This window comes from Rhinolophus sinicus, linkage group LG10 (assembly GCF_036562045.2).
Source record: "Rhinolophus sinicus isolate RSC01 linkage group LG10, ASM3656204v1, whole genome shotgun sequence".
Taxonomy (NCBI): domain Eukaryota; kingdom Metazoa; phylum Chordata; class Mammalia; order Chiroptera; family Rhinolophidae; genus Rhinolophus; species Rhinolophus sinicus.
Window position 1 is genome coordinate 22620398 of NC_133759.1, and position 17889 is coordinate 22638286.

General features: G+C 37.3%; 1 protein-coding gene across 3 annotated transcripts in view; it reads left to right on the forward strand.

Annotated features, from left to right (window-relative positions):
- Positions 1–746: 746 nt before the first annotated feature.
- The window catches only part of NGLY1 (N-glycanase 1), a 50796-nt gene continuing 33653 nt past the window's right edge, over positions 747–17889 (forward strand). Inside the window, exons 1-4 of one of the 3 annotated variants that reach the window (XM_019745280.2) lie at positions 832–989; positions 7846–7960; positions 10793–10868; positions 13026–13271. In XM_019745280.2, coding sequence (XP_019600839.2) covers positions 7854–7960; positions 10793–10868; positions 13026–13271 — 429 coding nt within the window. In that variant the 5' untranslated portion in view covers positions 832–989; positions 7846–7853. Of the gene's footprint in view, positions 990–7845; positions 7961–10792; positions 10869–13025; positions 13272–17889 lie in introns of all 3 variants that reach the window. The other 2 variants (XM_019745281.2, XM_019745279.2) reach the window with 2 other exon arrangements.

Here is a 17889-nt window from a genome sequence, read left to right on the forward strand (position 1 = left end):
GGTCACAAGGTAAACTGAGTCCATAAAACACTACATTGTAACCTGCGATTGAAAAGCACTTCTTGACAGGGGCATTCTACTATTTAAGCTGGAACTTATGCAAGAGATTTTAAGGTGAAAGATAAGATCTGAAAAGAAACCAGAGCATAAGAGATTGTAAATCATCTAATTCTGAAAACAATCCGTATACCAGAAACCCAGCAGAGTTTACAGCCACGAGGTTTTTGCTTTTTTTTTTTTTAAACGTTTGTTGCTCCTTCCTTCTGGGGTCTTTCATGACATCTATCCAGGAAGGCCTGACAATCTTCGAGAAGGAAGCTATAAGATTGTTTTATTTGGAGAAAAGGGGTGTTTGAAGGTATAGGGGTTTTCCCCACCTCCGGGGCTGGCTCAATCAAGGTAGGGAGGAACCAGGTTTCTGCGACCCCCCGGCAGCACAGGACCGCACCCCCTAGCCCCGCCCCTCCTGGACGAAGCCCCCCGCCCCTCGGCCAGCCCTCCCACCTACTGCCACGAACGCGCCACCCCAGCCCTGACTACGGGGTACCCCCCAGTCCTCCAAGGCTTCCCAGCCATGATGAGCAAGCTCCCCGCCCCTTGTGGTGGAAGCCCGCGGGGCCCTGACAACCTGGTTCCTGTCGCGCCCAGTCAAAACCCCTGACCCTCTCCGAACAGCCCCCAACAGGCCCAGCCAAGGCCCCTCCCCTCCCATTGCCCTCCGGACCAAGATCCGCACCCCCGGCCGTGCCCCAGGCCCCGCCGAGCCCCGGGCCGCCGCAGTGGCCGCCGCGCGCTGAGGCGCCTGCTCAGTGCGGGACGCGGCGCGCGAGGGGCGGCGACGGGCGCGGGCGCTCAAGCATGGCGGCAGCGGCGCTGGGCAGCTCTTCGGGCTCCACGTCCCCTGCTGTGGCCGAGCTCTGCCAGAACACCCTAGAGACCTTTCTGGAAGCCTCCAAGCTGTTGCTCACCTACGCGGACAACATCCTCAGGTGCGGGGCTGCGCAGTCGGTGGGGGGGCCGACAGGGCGCGGCGCCTGTTCGGCCCGGGTTTGGGGGTGCCCGGTAGGGCACCGGAGGGTGGCGAGGTCAAGAGGTCCAGGGGCCTGGGCCTGGCTCTCGCTCTATGTCGCGGCCCAACGGCCAAGGCCCTCGAGACCCAGTCAGGCCCCACCCTCGCCCGAGAAGAGGAAGTTTGCACTTGTGACTTGGCACCTGAAGTCGGGGAGCTCGGGGATGACCCGGAGGTCCCGGGGATGGGGTAAGGCGAGGGACGTAGGAAGGCGTGTCCCCAAACACTTGCCGCTGATCTGGTTAACTGTCTTACATGGCAGGACATAAACTGTAACTACCTTTCATTATCACTGCGTGGATTTTACGAAACAGGGTGCCTTAAGTTTCCATATGCTTATCAGAAGTGAGTCACTGACAAATTCCCAACATTTTGCGAATATCCTAATACCTACTGAAGTGGTGGGCTTTTTACCTTTTTGTGGTCTTTTTCTTCCCATTTTGTTGATTGAAACGTTATTAACTATTACTTTAAAAGTTAAAATTTTCATATTAATATCTGGATTCTACTTTCAAAATGATCACCTAAGTAGGAATCAGTGATGATAATTACCTTGGATAAGAGTAATTTATTCATTTCTTTCCAGCATAAGCACATTTCTAAATCTCTGAGGGACCTTGCAGATTTGGGGAATTGGGAGTCAAGTGTGATTATTCCTTTTGAATAGTTACCACTTCAATTCTTAGATGGAAACAATGTGGCAGGGAGAGAAATGAAACTGAGGTTAAAGGAGCTGCAGGTGCCAGGTGCTTTCGTGTGTTACCTCATTTATCAAGTTGCCATGATTATCTAGGTTCTCTGTGCCCCCTCAGGCCTTGGCATTGCTCCTCTAAGTGGTGAGTATGTGTATGAAGTCTAAAAGGAAATTTCTCTCACTTTCAGGTTATAGATTTCATGTGATCCTATTTTCAAGACATTAGTTACAAGTGCAGTGTTTTAACTCATGGCAGTTATAATAGTATTCAGATAGGTAACATTAATGAATTAAAAGTAAGTTGAAGGAAAAGCATAGTGAGCCCTTATTATGTCCCAGATGTTACAAGAGATACAGCATGTGCACTGTACACAGCGACACAATTGTGACTTATGTGGGGACTGCCTTCCTCCTCTGTGACACCTTGTCTACTTCACCCTAATCGGTCTCATAGCTCTTCAGAGCCCAAGGATACTAGTGGACTCTGCATGAATAAATTCATAGGCTGAGTTCTCAAGAGCCCATCGGCTGGGACCTTTCACCTGGAAAGCCACCAAACTATTTAAACCCCACTATTCAAAAAGGGAGGTGGCCTTGTAATCAGGATTCACTTCTGCTTTCAATCCAAGGAAACCAAAAATGCTACTAAGATAAAGGTGCTTTGAGGAAGGCAATCCTTTGCGTGCAAATAATGACTTGACATCATAATCATCATGAATGTTTACCACACTCATAGAAGAAACTTGTCATGCTGTCAGTTCATGTTAGTCTTTACCATGGCTTGTGTTTCAGACCTTTAAAAAGTGTTTATCTGTGAGGGTAATTAAGAGTTTGGAACTCATATAATTGGAGATGGTATGAAAAACTACGCTTTTTAGTCTGTCTTAAATAATAATAGTAGTCCATGCCCTCATGTTGTTAGAATTTAAACTTCTTCAGGAGTTGAGGGACGGGCGGGGGGGTGTACCACCTCTCCATCCCCTTCTAAATCCAGACTTGCTGATATTTTAATAGAAAAGCTCCATATCTCTTCTTTATTTCTAGCCACACTGCATTACACATCTGCTAATCTAACTTATTCGAGAGTATTGAACACCAAGGTTTTCTATTCCTTTTGCTGTTTTGGGAAATGTACTAGCATTAGAGATAAGGGACTGTGTAAGGGAAGTCTTGATATCCCTTGCTCCTACCTCAGGGTCTGATACAGTATTTTATAGAATGAGAGCTAAAATGAGAATTTCATTAGCAGTTTTTAAAAGATTTTTATTAAAATATAGCTAACATACACTATTATAGTCATTTCAGGTGTATACCATAGTTATTCAACATTTATATACCTAAAGAAGGGATCGCCGTGATAAGTCCCGCAACCACTGACACCCTATCACAATATTGTTGACTCTACAGAGAACATTTTGATCATTGCCAGATTGGAGGGGGGTTGGGGAAGGATGGATGAAAACAGGAAAGGATTAAGAAGTTCAAATTGGTTGTTACTAAGTAATCTTGGGGATGTAGGTTATAGCATAAAGAATATAGTCAATAATAATGTAATAACTATGTATGGTGTTAGATGTATACTAGATTTATTTGGGTGATAAATGGGAGGGGGATTGGGGTACAGGGTGAAAAAGGTGAAAGGATTAATTAAGAAGTACAAATTGTTGTGTGGTTTTTTTAACAGTGATACTTGTCACTACACACAAAGGAAAGTAATACTTTTGATTTTGTTTTAAATTTCTGCTTTGGATGATGTTTATCCTATTCCCCAACCAAGAGTCATAAAGCTAACAAAATTACAGAATAAAATATATGCTAATTTGCATGTATAATATGCCATGGTGTTAAACTTTTTAACTTTTTCAGTTCACGGACTTCTAGATAAAGATGAACTGTCTTCAGTAATATCTACTTTCTCAAAAATTTGTAATAGTTTCACTGGCATTCTACATGGGTACCTTAAATAATTTGTTCTATTCATTCTTTCTTTAAAAAATTGATTTTCTACTAATTTTCTTTGCAAACTGCATACAGTTATTGGTTACAAACGGCACTGGATATGATTGGGAAGGGCCAAGAATGAAAGTGGTTTTTGCGTTCAAAGAAAATAAATATGCTTGGGAGAAAGACACAAACATGGAAAACAGCCACAGTATAAAATCTCTGTAGAACAATTCCAAGACAATGTTTAATCACTTGCAAGTTTATGTGAGATAGCAGGGGGACCTAATGTGGAACAGTTTTGAGAGTAGAGGTTTGATAAGATGGGTCTGGTTGATGGAGTAGCAGAGAACTTATATTTGACTTAGTAGGCAAGAGAAAGTGATTTTAGTTTCTAGACTGAAAAAGAGGCATATGAAAGAGCTTCCTGTAGAATAATGATGTAAGAAGACTCCTGGCATGGGTTTCATTTGTGAAGCTCTTCAGGTAATCATATGCATAAATGCGGATAGAATGGAGAGAGAAGTATTATAGGCAGGGATTGGACTGGTAATGGGAAGAGACAACTGAAATAACTTCAGGTTTTTAATGTAGGTTACTATCGATACCTAGAAAAATTGAGCGAGGGTAGTTAACTGAGGATCAGTGAGTTTATTGCCATCTTGTATGGTGGAGACTATGTAAGCTTTGAAATCAGATTACTGGGTTTAAATCCCTGTCAACTATTTCCTAAAAGTGTGATTATAGGCAATTCATGTAAACTCTCTAGGCTTCAGTTTCCTTATTTTTAAAAGGAAAGAAAAATACCTACTTTATAGGATTAGTGCAAAAGATAGGAATAAATAAAGGACCTGGCACATATGTTACTTATTGTTATTATTCAGTTTTTCATGTTTAAACAAGCTAGATTATGTGTACGTTTCCCTTGTCACCTACAGATAATGTTAAGAGTTAGATTAGAGCCACAGATGGTTCCCAGATGGTTGTAAAGGCAGATAGATGGTTTTTTTTTTAATTTACATGTACCTCAGAATAACAGATTTTCAGAGGGACTAGAAATAATTTTTTAAATGACCTACAAAGCAACTTTTTGATTAGTAATAAAAATATAAGATTATAGGATGTACTCATGTGCTAAATTGTCATATGTGTGAACCCTTTCTGGGATTATGCATTCTAAAGAGGAAGATGGCTAGTAAACGATCAGATATCTTTAATGCTCAGTGTTTCTGAAATTCTGAAATAGAAATATTTACAGTTTTTCCTGAGATGCTGTGACCTTGGGAGATGTGTTGTTAACATGTCTTAAAATCTTAGACGTGAAATATAATAGATTATTACTTTAAAGGTGAAAGGTGTGACTTTTTTCTACCATTCAATTCTGAACACTAATTTTTCATAGGTTAAACACTTTGGTAATAACTGAGGGTAAGACAACTCGGAAGACACCAAAATATGTTCAAAGTGCTGGTTGAGTGAGGAACAGGAAATTTTACTGCCCTTTCAGGACCTCATCCGTTCAACATCATCATCCAACAAACAAAAATCTCGTGAAGGTGCAAAATAATTGCTAACAAGCAAGATAAAGTTGCAGAAATTGTTAATGGTCAACAGATAGAAAAAACAAACAAACAAACAAAAACAACTCAAAGAGTTTTACCAAAATATATCAGAGAAAAGTCTACAGAGAAATTTAAGTTAATGGAAGAAGATCAAGTAAAAATAAAGGTGATTCTTAGGGATACTTTAGTCACTGCAGGATAAGGAGAGTAATAATGAGCTGGGGTATAGTGGATACCTTGGGGTGATACTGGAAAGCTAGAGATTCAGAAAGTGTTTATATGACACTTTTCCAAGGGAGGAAATGGGGATCTGATGGATTTGAGGTCTGTCTGGTGGCCCTGTAGCCAAGTTCTCCCTAAGTCTTTGAAGGCTTCAGAGGTGAACTTTTGGCATCCGTCTATGCTCAAAACCATGGCTGTTCTACTCAAAGTATTTAAAAAGAGGAAGATAGGATTTGGGTAACCGGACATTATTATAATTTTTGTTTGTTTGCAGTATGCTTTTAGTGAGAAAAAAACATAAACGATATGTGAGGTCTATTGATGTAAAACAATAGAAAATTGCTCACTAGAAAATCTAAACTATACAGAGCCTGTAGCAGAGAAGCTTTATAGCAACAGGAACTTTGAAATATGTATCAATATAATAAGCTACATCAGAACAGTGATGAAAGAGGGAAGAAAAATTATAAAATTAAGCCCAGTGAAAACCTTTGATCATATAGAAATCTGGAAGCTGTTGGGAAAAAAACAGATTAAACTAGCTCAAGCGGTTTTTCACCAGTAGATATATCGTCCTAGTGGTACTGATGTGTTTATTACCGTGTAGAATGTGTTGGATATCATGAAAAGATGCCTCATTTATCTGGAACAAGCTTTGATAAATGTAGGATTATTTTATAATGTTTTGTTTAAGTGGTAAGAAAGGGAGGCACACTTATGGTAGAGTATGGTAGAAGCAGGGATGCTAAACCTTTTGCTGTGCCCGAGGCAGCCCCCCTACCCCGCCACAACACAGGCCCAAATGTCAGTAACGCCAAAGTTGAGGAATCCTGCTCTAATACACAAAGAGAGAGTATATCTTTTTGTGTTTCTCAACTGTGTGTAATTCTCAAATGACCAATGGTGAATAACTGTGTTTTTGTTTTTAATTTCCAATCCTTGTAGACCTGTAACTTTTGTAAAATGCAATGCAAATTTCATGGCAATATCAAATTGTTATAAAAATTACTCAATACTCTCAATTTCTTTACTTCTCATGAATGGATAGCAAAGAGTTTGTAGAGTTTTACCAATCTGTGGACGTTTTGAGTATTTCTGAGTTTTTGTCTCTGAATATTCTGTAATAAACTTGTTACAATTTTTGAAATTAAGGAAAAGAGGTCTTAAAAAGATAAGTAGTTTTTTTGTTTGTTTGTTTTGGTTTTTTTGACAATTTGGCAATAGAGAATTGTTTGATGGACAAGAAATGTGAAATTTATTGAAACTTCCACAATTAAAAATCTTGGGGGGGAGGATTGTTTTTATATCATATTATCTAGAGAGCATGTATAGGGAGGGCAAAGATGGTTAATCAATTGCTAGCATTCCACCCCCACCCCTTTCACCCCCACAGTTCCATATCCCAAGCAGATGGCCTCAGCTCTCCTTCCTGTGGACATCTGACACAGCCTCAGAATCCTTCTTAGTATAGTACTGATGGAAGCCACCACCATGTTAAGGAAGTTGGTATCAGATATGAAACCTACTTAAATTACGTATCTTTTAAGTATAATACTGCGATTATCTTGACCTTGTATTTTCTGTTTTTTTGTTTTTTTTTAACACAGTCTTTCTGATTTATCAGGGTTATTAAAAAAAGTAAAGCTTTTCATGGGCTGGTCTCATCCCATGTATACTATTTGAAATCTTAATCATCGTAAAAGAAATTCATATCTTCATTTTATTACCTAATGTTTGTTGTGATGATAATATATCTCTAGCTGAAGCAGAAGTTACAGTAAATACAATCATTGGTCTAGCGAAGAAAAAATCGAGTGACTATAAAGGTGTATCTAGATCATATTTGTCAGAAGTAAAGTCTTTGAGGAGGAACTGTGATCCATTTTTATTATATATAGCTTTGTCGTTTCTTTTATTCATTCATTTCACCGATATTTATTAGCCACCATCTTTGCATCAGGCAACGCTCTTGATCATTGACAGCCATCAGAACAAACAGGCAAAACTTTTTGCCCCCCCATCTAGAGCTGACATGAATTTTTTCTAAGCAACCAAATAACTCAACAAAGCTTCTAGCTTTAACAGCACAGAATTAAAATGTCATATGGATTTCCTTATGGCAGCATTAATATTTTCAGCTGTGAAATTAAACAGTGAGGTTGTAGTAAACACATACTAGGAAAGAATCACAAAGTCAGGCTGTGATTCACTTTTCCAGACTGTGCTTCCTCTTTTTTTTAAAGTTGGGATCTAACTTACCTTGTAGGAATATAGCCAGTACAAAATGTGAAAAGGAATGCAAAACCATTGTGAAAAATATAAATTGTTATATATAATCCAACTTTTTTTTAAATCAGAAACCCAAATGATGAAAAATATAGATCTATCCGGATTGGAAACACAGCGTTTTCTACTAGACTCTTGCCTGTCAGAGGAGCTGTTGAATGTTTATTTGAAATGGGCTTTGAAGAGGTAAGTCTGTTTCAGTGTTTCTTCTCCTCAATTCACGTACAAAGCATTCGTTATTGTCTTGATGGATAATTACCTAAAAATATAATATTTTTTTATTAACTGATCATTTTGGAAATCTATGTAACTAGTTATTTCTTCACCTATTAGATATTTAAGTCACAATAGATATACTTTTAAATCACAGTAAAACATAACTCTCCCACAGGGAAAAGTCTTACAAGTCTCAGTTTTTCAGAATTGGGAGGTCAGACATGCAACCCAAGGACCAAAGTACAGCTCACTGTAGACTTTTAGCAAAGGAATGATTTGTGCTCCTGATTTGTAAACACACATGAATACTACTAGGGTGCAACCATCTGTTTCCACTACGAAATGAAAAGAGTAAACACAGAAGCTGAGTTTAGTTGCCACACATAAGGCTTTTCTTCTGTTAACAGGAGAGCAGACTCTCAGTGTGGTTTTTTCTGTTGTTTTTAGGTCAAAAGAAAAGATCCATCTTCTGGAATCTTGTGGCATAGTTTAATTTTATGACACAATGAAAGTAGTTATCAAGAGTGTGAATTTTCCTCATGTGTATAGCTTAACTATTTGTAGTTTATGGAATATTGAAAGAAGTTGAACCAAGTTATAAAGACTCAGTAGTCAGTAGCAATCAGAATTGTTAAAGAGACATGCTGAGTTGCTATAGGATACACTTTCCGTCCTGCTTTCTGCTTCCCTCCCCAGGTTCTGTTTCAGGATATAGTGGTGAACTAGGTAGATACAGATCTTATCTCACATGGAACTTGCATCCTAGTGGGTTAGACAGTAGACATGATAGGGAAGATAAGTGCAGAGAAGAAAATAAGACATGGTGACACAGTAAAAAGCAATTGTAGTGGCAGCAGCTACTAGGATGAGTGGTCATGGAAGGCCTCTGAGGAGATAGCATTTGAGCTGGGACCTGAGTGACAAAAATTAGTTCAGGTGCCTGAAGCTCTCTGGTAAGAGTATTTCAGGCAGAGGGATTCACATGTGCGGAGGGCTTCTAGCAGGAGTAGCTTTGGCACAGAAAGTAGCTACACAGAGGCAGACAGAGGCCAGGTCATGGGGTGTGAGGACTGTGACAGAAAATTGAAGTTTACTCTAAGTGAGATCGGAAGCCATTGGGAAGTTTTAAACAGAGAAAAATGTTTTTAAAGATTACTCTAGCTGTTGTGGAAAGAACATTCTGGATGTTCTGGGATGGAGGCAAGGAATAAAGCAGGGAGACAAATTAGTAAGCTTATTCTCTTAGTTTAAATGAGGAATGGTAGTGGTTTGTGTAAGTTCCATGAGGGCAGTCTTCTCCATGTTTTGTTTCCTGTGTTGCTAGCTCCAGGAATAGTGCTGGTGCGTTTAGGCACTCAGTAAACACTTGCTGAATGGAAGCCTGGTGGCAGTGGAGGTGGGGGGAAGGGGAGGGGTCCAGGATTTCTTTCTGAAGTAGAATCTACCGGACTTGTTGATGAATTGGATGTGGGGTATAAGGGGCAAGGAAGGAATCAGGGTGACTTCTAGGTTTGGGTTTGAGCAACTAAGTGGACAGAAGTACCAGTAATTGAGCAGGAGAGCTCTTGGAGAGTAATAGCTGTCAGGGGATAAAGTACCACCTGTCTTTGGGATAATTAATAACTAAAATACTGTTAAATATTCAAGTAGAGATGTCAAGTAAGCAATTGGATATATGAATGAGTCTATAACTGAAAAGGAGAGGTCAGGCTGAAGGTATGAATTACGGAGTCATCTGCTTATAGTTACAGACATCTGAACGTAGAGGATATAAAACCATAGAGAGAGAAAATTGAGAACATTGCTGATTTTGTTCAAGGAAATGCGGATTTTAGAGTCAAATGACAGGAGAATTGAGTAAATGACAACTGGAGTGTCACAGATTCAGTGAAATCAGATTTGCCTCCATTCAGCAAATATTTGAGTGCCAGGTGGGGTGACCAACCATCCCAGTTTGCCTGGAACTGTCCTGGTTTTATCACTGTAAGTCCCACATCCCAGAAAACCCCTCAGTCTCAGGCAAACAGGAAGGTTGGTCACGCCAGTGCCAGGTAACAAGCCAGATTGAAACTTGCAGTAGCATTTGACCCAAATGGAGTCACTATTTCAGAAAAGATGAACATGTGTAGACTAACATATACTTAAAGTTTCTGTCTGGCTTTGGACTTAACACCTCAGAACGTGTCTGAAGTAAATGTTTTATCAGTGCGGCTAAATTGCAGGAGGAACCAGTGGAGCTGAAATTGAACTCTACCACCTAAAAAAAAATTTGGTGGGCTTTGAGATGAAGTAGGAATCTAAGACCTATCCCAAAATTTGCAGCTGTATATTAAAATCTTGGGCATTTTGGGGCCCATTCATCTCTGAGGCTGCATTCTTTTTTATGAAAATTCTAAGAAGAAAGGAGATTGAGAAAGACTGGGATGCAAATGGATATGTGACCCATCAGGCTAGCTTTGTGGAGTGATCCTCACCAGGCGTTATACCCACCCTCCATCAATGCCACCATCCAGCACATTGGAGGAGGGCAGGTTTTGGTTGTCTTGGTGACTGGAATATATTAATTACCAGCATTTAGTGGTCAGGGGCTAGGTTTGCTTAACATCCAACAGTAAGAATTGTTTCAGCAAAAATGTGTGGAGAAATATAGATTTGTTAAATACTAGAATTCTCATTGATTTCTTAAAATGTTATTGGATCTAGTTCATTAAGCCTATAATTTTGTCCTTTTATGAAAATATAGTGCTGTTGATTAAATATTTTTGGTACAGACATATTGGCCATAATCATATGTTCTTTTAGGACTGGTCCTGAAAAGTGGAAGGAAAGAGAGCCAAGGCATGAGCAGCATCTGCGTCTTGTCAGGGACCTCTGTGAGGTGTGGCCTAGTCCCAGATACTTGTTATGCTATATTTCCATCACTGTCCATGGGGTCATGTACCTTTTTCACTAATGGTATAAGATAAGAACCTTCCATATTTGGCTTAAAACCAGATATGTGGTTTCTCTTCCCAGACCTTATCCTAGATGTGTGGTGGTTTCTCCTAATGTTGGAAAAATCATTGTGTTCCAATTTCATTGTGTTCCAAAAATCATTGTGTGCCAGTCATCATGTATGTAGTAATTATGACAACTGTGGAAATATTTTTTCTGCTTAACCTTTCCAACTGTTTGTACAAGCTTGTGGTTTTTGGTCTCTGTTCAGTCTAAGATGGAGACAATTATAGCCTAACAGTTAAGATCTTGCAGTTTGAATCCTTGCTCTGACAATTCTGTAGGAGCATCAGACAGGTTAAATTCTCTGAGCCTTGTATTTTCATATAAAAAGTGGGGATAAACCTAATGCCTAATTTTCAGGGTGGTTGTGAGAATTGCTTGAGATAGTTATGTAAATACTTAGCACAGTACCTGGAACACATAAACACAATACATGGCAGTAGTCTTTTTTTTTTCTTTGGAACAGGACTTTATTGGGGAACACTGTGTACTTCCATGACTTTTTTCCAAGTCAAGTTGTCTTTTCAGTCTTAGTTGTGGAGGGCGCAGCTCAGCTCAAGGTCCGGTTGCCATTACTAGTTGCAGGGGGCGGAGCCCACCATCCTTTGCGGGAGTTGAGGAATTGAACTGGCAACCTTGTGGTGGAGAGCCCGCTCTCCAACCAACTGAGCCATCCCGGAGGCAGCTCAGCTCAAGGTGCCCTGTTCAATCTTAGTTGCAGGGGGCGGAGCCCACCACCCCTTGTGGGACTCGAGGAATTGAACTGGCAACCTTGTGGTTGAGAGCCCACTCACCCATGTGGGAATCGAACCGGCAGCCTTCAGAGTTAGGAGCACGGAGCTCCAACCGCCTGAGCCACCGGGCCGGCCCCAGTAGTAGTCTTTTTTACAGCTATTATGGGTAATGTGTGGCGCTTGCTGGCACCTTACAGCTTTTCAAAAAGGATTCATGTGTAATTGATGTTTATGTCATTATTGAGTAATGTCTTCTTCAGTTAATTACAGTAGGTCTACCATCACCAGGAAAATAGGGTCATTCTCAATTGTGGGATTTAATTTAAATGCTTGCAGCCTACAAATCTGTCTACTGCATTTTGTAACAACTGTTTTATCTCATTTGCAGTTGTTGGAATTACTGTTGTAATACTGTTGCTCCTCAGCACCTTGAAATTTGAATATATTTTCATTTCACCTTTTTTCTTGTTTTATAATTTGCTATTTTACATTGTGAGCTTTGTTTTAATGTTTATTGTATCTCAAAGCACTGTGATTATATTATGGATATTCATTAAATGAATCATTGAATGAAGAATTAGATTTTTTATTGTTTGATGTTTTGTTTGGACCAAAAACATATGCTTTTAGTACACTAGTATATATCAACTGTTATTTCTCTTGTTCTTGGGACAAAGTATTACTATTGACAATCCGTAGTTTTGAATTGACCATCAGGTTGTACTTTTTGTTATCTCATGGAATTAGTGAAGCTTATATACAGACTTCTAATCATGTAACTATTCTATAAAGACAGGTTTAGAAGATTGAAAGGTTGTTATATAACTTCTTGTTGGTTTTATGTGACCATTTTTCAATTTGTATGTCTGTATCTCTAGCATCATTATTATTTTACAGAGTGTTTCATAGAGAATTATTATTTTATAGAGTGTTTCATAGAGAATAGTATCATATATTACTGTAGAGAAGATAGAAATGTGCATATTTGGAACTCTTACGAGGTTTTCTGAATTATTATTCCTAAAAGATAAAATATTTTTCTGAAGGTTCTTTCCACTAATAAAATAGGCTTATTTAGCATTGTATGCTAACAAGAAGACAAATTTTCTTAATTTTCTGGTTTATGTTAGGCATTAGCTTTCACTGTGTATATATAAAAAAGTGTCATATGGTTAAAAAAACAGAATGATTGTTAAAATATGACATACTCTACGTTACTGGCTTTGTGTGTGTGTGTGTGTGTGTAAGAATGACTGTCAGTGTAAAGCAAAGGTTGAAATTTTTCCCAATTTTATGAATTCCAGGGAGAAACACATCTTATCTTTCCTAAAAAAGCTTCAGTAGAGCAGCTGCAAAAAATTCGTGACCTCATTGCCATAGAAAGAAGTAGCAGATTGGATGGATCAAATAAGAGCCACAAAGAAGAATTATCTCAGCAATCTGCAACCAGTACCCAGCTTCCTACAACACAGTCTTCAAATCCTAATGGGTTAACCCAGCATGCAAGGAACAGTCAAGGGCAGCCATCAAATCCATCATCTGCTCCAATGGTAATGTTAGAATTAAACCTTCCTTAACTGTTCCTTTCAAAGTGTTGAAATAGCAAAAGCTTTGAAATATGTTATGATTTATTCCTTAATTTATGCCTGTTATTCTTGGTTCTTCTAATACTTCCAAATTTCCTCAACTCTTTAAAAAATTGTCAACTTTGTAACAAAAGTGGAGGAAATCGTTCTTTGATTTATACTTTTCAATCTTAACGTGTAGTTTATTGCTTTTGAGGCTGCCTGTTTTATTATTTATAAATGTACCTTAGTTATACAAATTAAATGTTGCCTTAGTTACACAAATTAAATCAGTTACACAAATTAATATATGTCTATAACCTAAAACAAAGAAATACACTTGCTAGATAGTCGTGTGGCTGTCAAATAAGATTTCCTCTACTGAGTTGATCTAAATTTTACCTGTTGCCATTCACCACGGGGATTATTAACTCCAGCAACCTAACCATTATCATTGCCTCAATTCAATAAAAAAAATCAGCTTCTTTAGGTTTAAGGTAAATAATGCATTAATTTACTGATTGTGGTGCTAGCAAATTAGTGAAATTCAGTTATTAGCACATACATACACATACATCTGAAGAACTGAGATCAAACTACTACAGGCATTCTTGGTACACCTAAATGAGCTCATTTAATAGGAAATTATCGAGTTTACAAAAATCTCTTGATAAAGGTCCTTAAGTATTCCTCTCATAAATTTTAACTGTCAGAAAAATTTTCATGATTTTTCATGGAACCACTGGGTTGCATTGTGATTTTATCAGTAGTCAGCTTAAACTTACATTTTCATATTTTATTTTGGTAAAACACCTTGTCACTGTCCTCCATGTACAGAACTTGATATAGAACCCGTTATTAAATCTCCTCTAATTTTCTCCTGCTGAGCCTTTAATTTAGGCAAATGATTAGCAGTCATTCCCGTGTGTGGGCTGGGAAGGCCCTAAGTCTATCTTTAAAAAATAAAGACTAAAGGTGGTAGGCACTGGTAGGGGAAGAGACAGAGAGTTGTTGTTCTTTTCTGTAATTCTTGTTGAGTGGTGTCCAAACTTTCATGGAGGATTAGCTCTTGCAAGACATATTCCTTTGTGCCTAAATTGACTTAGGTTAACCAATAAGTCTTTAAAATATTTTCTCATTAGGTTCAAGCTAATGTTTATTTATAATAATAAGTGCAACTAGTGTTTATGAATGCTTCTGAGAAACTGTTACCGGATACTAGGGGATCAAATAGTAATAATGCTAAGTGGCTGTGGACATCAGATAATATATAATAGCACATGTGAAAAATAGCTTTGTAAGCTGTAAAGGACTTCAAAGGTTTGCCCTTGGTAATACTATTTCTTTCTGTAAAGTGTCTGAGCTGCTTCATTCAGTACAAAGGTATCACAGAGTAAAAATAAAAAAAGTGGGACTACTGAACTCTTATAAGAAAGAATAGTAATGCTTGTCAGTCCATTTCTTAAAACTGGTTTCCACAAAAGATTATACATATTTTGATTATACATCTAATAATAAAATGTTGAGTACGTAACCCCATGAATTTCTATTTACTTATAAATTATATACTTCTATACTAATATATTGTGTACCTTATACAACAATCATGTAAAAAATTAAAGGGTGAAATAAAAAGTAAATTTACAGTGCACCCCAGTGGATTCATTTGTGCCCCTCTCCTGAGCATGTCTCTTCCACCTTGGAACACCGGAGATCTTCATCAGTTGTATCGTTAAGGTTGATCTTGACACAGAAGCATATTTAACCTCTTTCTTGATTTTTAGCACCCTTCCTTATGTATTTTCTAATTAAAGTGTTAGAATATTCTATCTTTTAAGATTCTCTATCTTTTGTTGAATCTCAATATTACAGTTTAAAATGCACAGTACTAATCAGTCTTACAGAATAGCATGTAATGCATGAAAATAGTTTCTTTTACTAAGCAGCTCTTTGCTGAAATACCGTGTTTCCCTGAAAATAAGACCTAGGCGGACAATCAGCTCTAATGCGTCTTTTGGAGCAAAAATTAATATAAAACCAAGTATTATGTCATATTATATTATGATATATTATATTATATTATATTATATTATATTATATTATATTATATTATATTATATTATATTATACTACACTACAGTATACTACATTACACAGACCCAGTCTTATATTTATAGTCAAATAAGACCTGGTCTTATATTAATTTTTGCTCCAAAAGATGCATGAGAGCTGATTGTCTGGCTAGGTCTTATTTTGGGGAAACACGGTAAGTAGTATTTTGTTAAGTGTTCTGGTTTAGGAATTCTATTCACATTTTCTGAATCTTCGTTAACCTCTTTGCTTTTTTTCATTTCTAACCTGGCAATTCAGATAATAGTTTGAGATCTTTAAAACTCGGTTAATCACCAGAAAGCCTCTAGATGGTATAATAAAAACAAAATGGAATTCTATTGCTAAAACAGATACAGAGTTTAGAAGAAAAGAAGCTGTCTTTCTCGAAGACATAGGTTCTTAGTAGGTTAGTGTAGATCAACTCTTATTTCTCTAGTCCTTGGGGCAAAACAGTTTTTCTGTATTCTTAAAGGGAATTGGGAGGAATTAGAAAAACTCTTATTTTCTATAGCCAACTCTTGGTTATCCATGAATTACTGGAATACACATTTTAAAAAAGTATTTAAGCTTTTATCACCACTAGTTGCTATAGTACATTATTTGACAATTATGTTCTCCTGTCTTGCCCATTTTGAATGTGGATACTAATTGAGAATTAAAATGGATCAAAGTTAACCAGCAGGAGAGAGATTTAAAAAGCATTTAACCTGCATATAAACTAGACAGCTCTTGAGCACTGATGAGCTTTATAACTATTATAATATTTCTTTGGTTGAAACTGTATCAAGTAAAATTTTGAAATACAGAACAAGGTACTCATCACTGGTGTTGAAGTTTGCTAATACATTTTTTGCTTTAAGATATAAAGTACTGGAATATATTGGCACTCAGTAGATAGTGGTGATTGTTAGAAACTTATTTTGCTGCCTTTTTTGGATATTTTATGCAAATAGAATTATATAATATGTAGTCTTTTTGCTTTTTACTTTGTATGTTTTTGAAGTTTATCGATATTGTAGGATGTATCAGTATTTTGTTCCTTTTTATTACTGAATAGTATTCCATGATAGACATTTAGGTTGTTTGCCTATTATTGATAATTCTGCTACAAACATTTACATGTAAGGCTCTTTGTGGACATATGTTTTCATTTCTCTTGGGTAGATTCCTAGGAGTGGAACTACTGAGTTGTATGGTAAGTTTATGTTTAATGTTTTAAGAAATTGCCAAGCTGTTTTCCAAAGTTGCCTCACTGTTTTATATTCTCACCAGCAGTGTGTGAAGGTTCCAATGTTTTGATATTTTCACCCACACTTGTTGTCTTTTTTATTATAGCCATTTTAGTGGATGTTAAGTAGTATCTCATTGTGTATTTAATTTGCATTTCCCTAGTAACCCAACTGATTTTTAAACCTGCTGGTTATACATGCTGAGTGTTCCTATAGAAATAACTTCCTATTAATCCTTTCTATATTTTTATACCCTTTGCATTCCAAAAGCAGAATCCAAACAGCAAGGACAGTTTTTCAAAGTCATAGGAGTTCAGAATGTTAGAAGCATTATGTTTCCAATCTTACAACTTTATCTAGGTTGAAAACATGTGATTCTGAAGTATGATTTGCTTAAAATAAGCATTCATCAGGTTTTACACAGCTATGCTAAATGTATGCTTTTATGTAATACGTGACTATTTTGAGGATGTGTATGCAATTGTTAAGGACTGTTCATCAATACTTTTATCACTGTAGAAATTATTGCCCATTGTGTATGGGACTGTGTATTTATTTAAAATGATTATCATTTGAGATTATTTCATTGCAATTATAAAAATTTCAATTATAAAAATATAATTGTATTAGATCATGATAAAAAAAAATGAGTTAATTTTTAAACTAACCTTAGAAGACATCCTGTTAGTCTGGATCTATATGTGATCTTTATAAGAGAAGAAATCTGTTTGTACAGAAGATTTAAATGTCCAGTTTCTTATGAACCTACTATTTTCTGAGAATTCTGAAGTTAAACCATACGTCGTGTGTATGTGTATAATATTTCAATTTTTCTTAGAAACATGCACATGTTCGTTTAAAAAAGGTCTAGAAAGCCGTACATAGACATCTTAGTCATAATGTACTATGAGTGGTGAAATTATAGGTGATTTCATGTTTTTTATATAGTTCAGTATTTCCCGAAAAATTTTTTTTTTTAATTTTATTGGGGAATATTGGGGAACAGTGTGTTTCTCCAGGGCCCGACAGCTCCAAGTCGTTGTCCTTCAATCTAGTTGTGGAGGGCGCAGCCTACTGGCCTATGTGAGAATCGAACCGGCAACCCTGTTTTTCAGAGCTAACCAACTGACCCATCCAACCTACCCTCCTGAAATATTTTTTGCAACATTTATTACTCTCATAAATAGAAAAAAGCGGTTTCTTTGTAAGATACAAGTTTAATGGAGTCACAAGTTGATTAAAACTATCATTAAAAATTTATT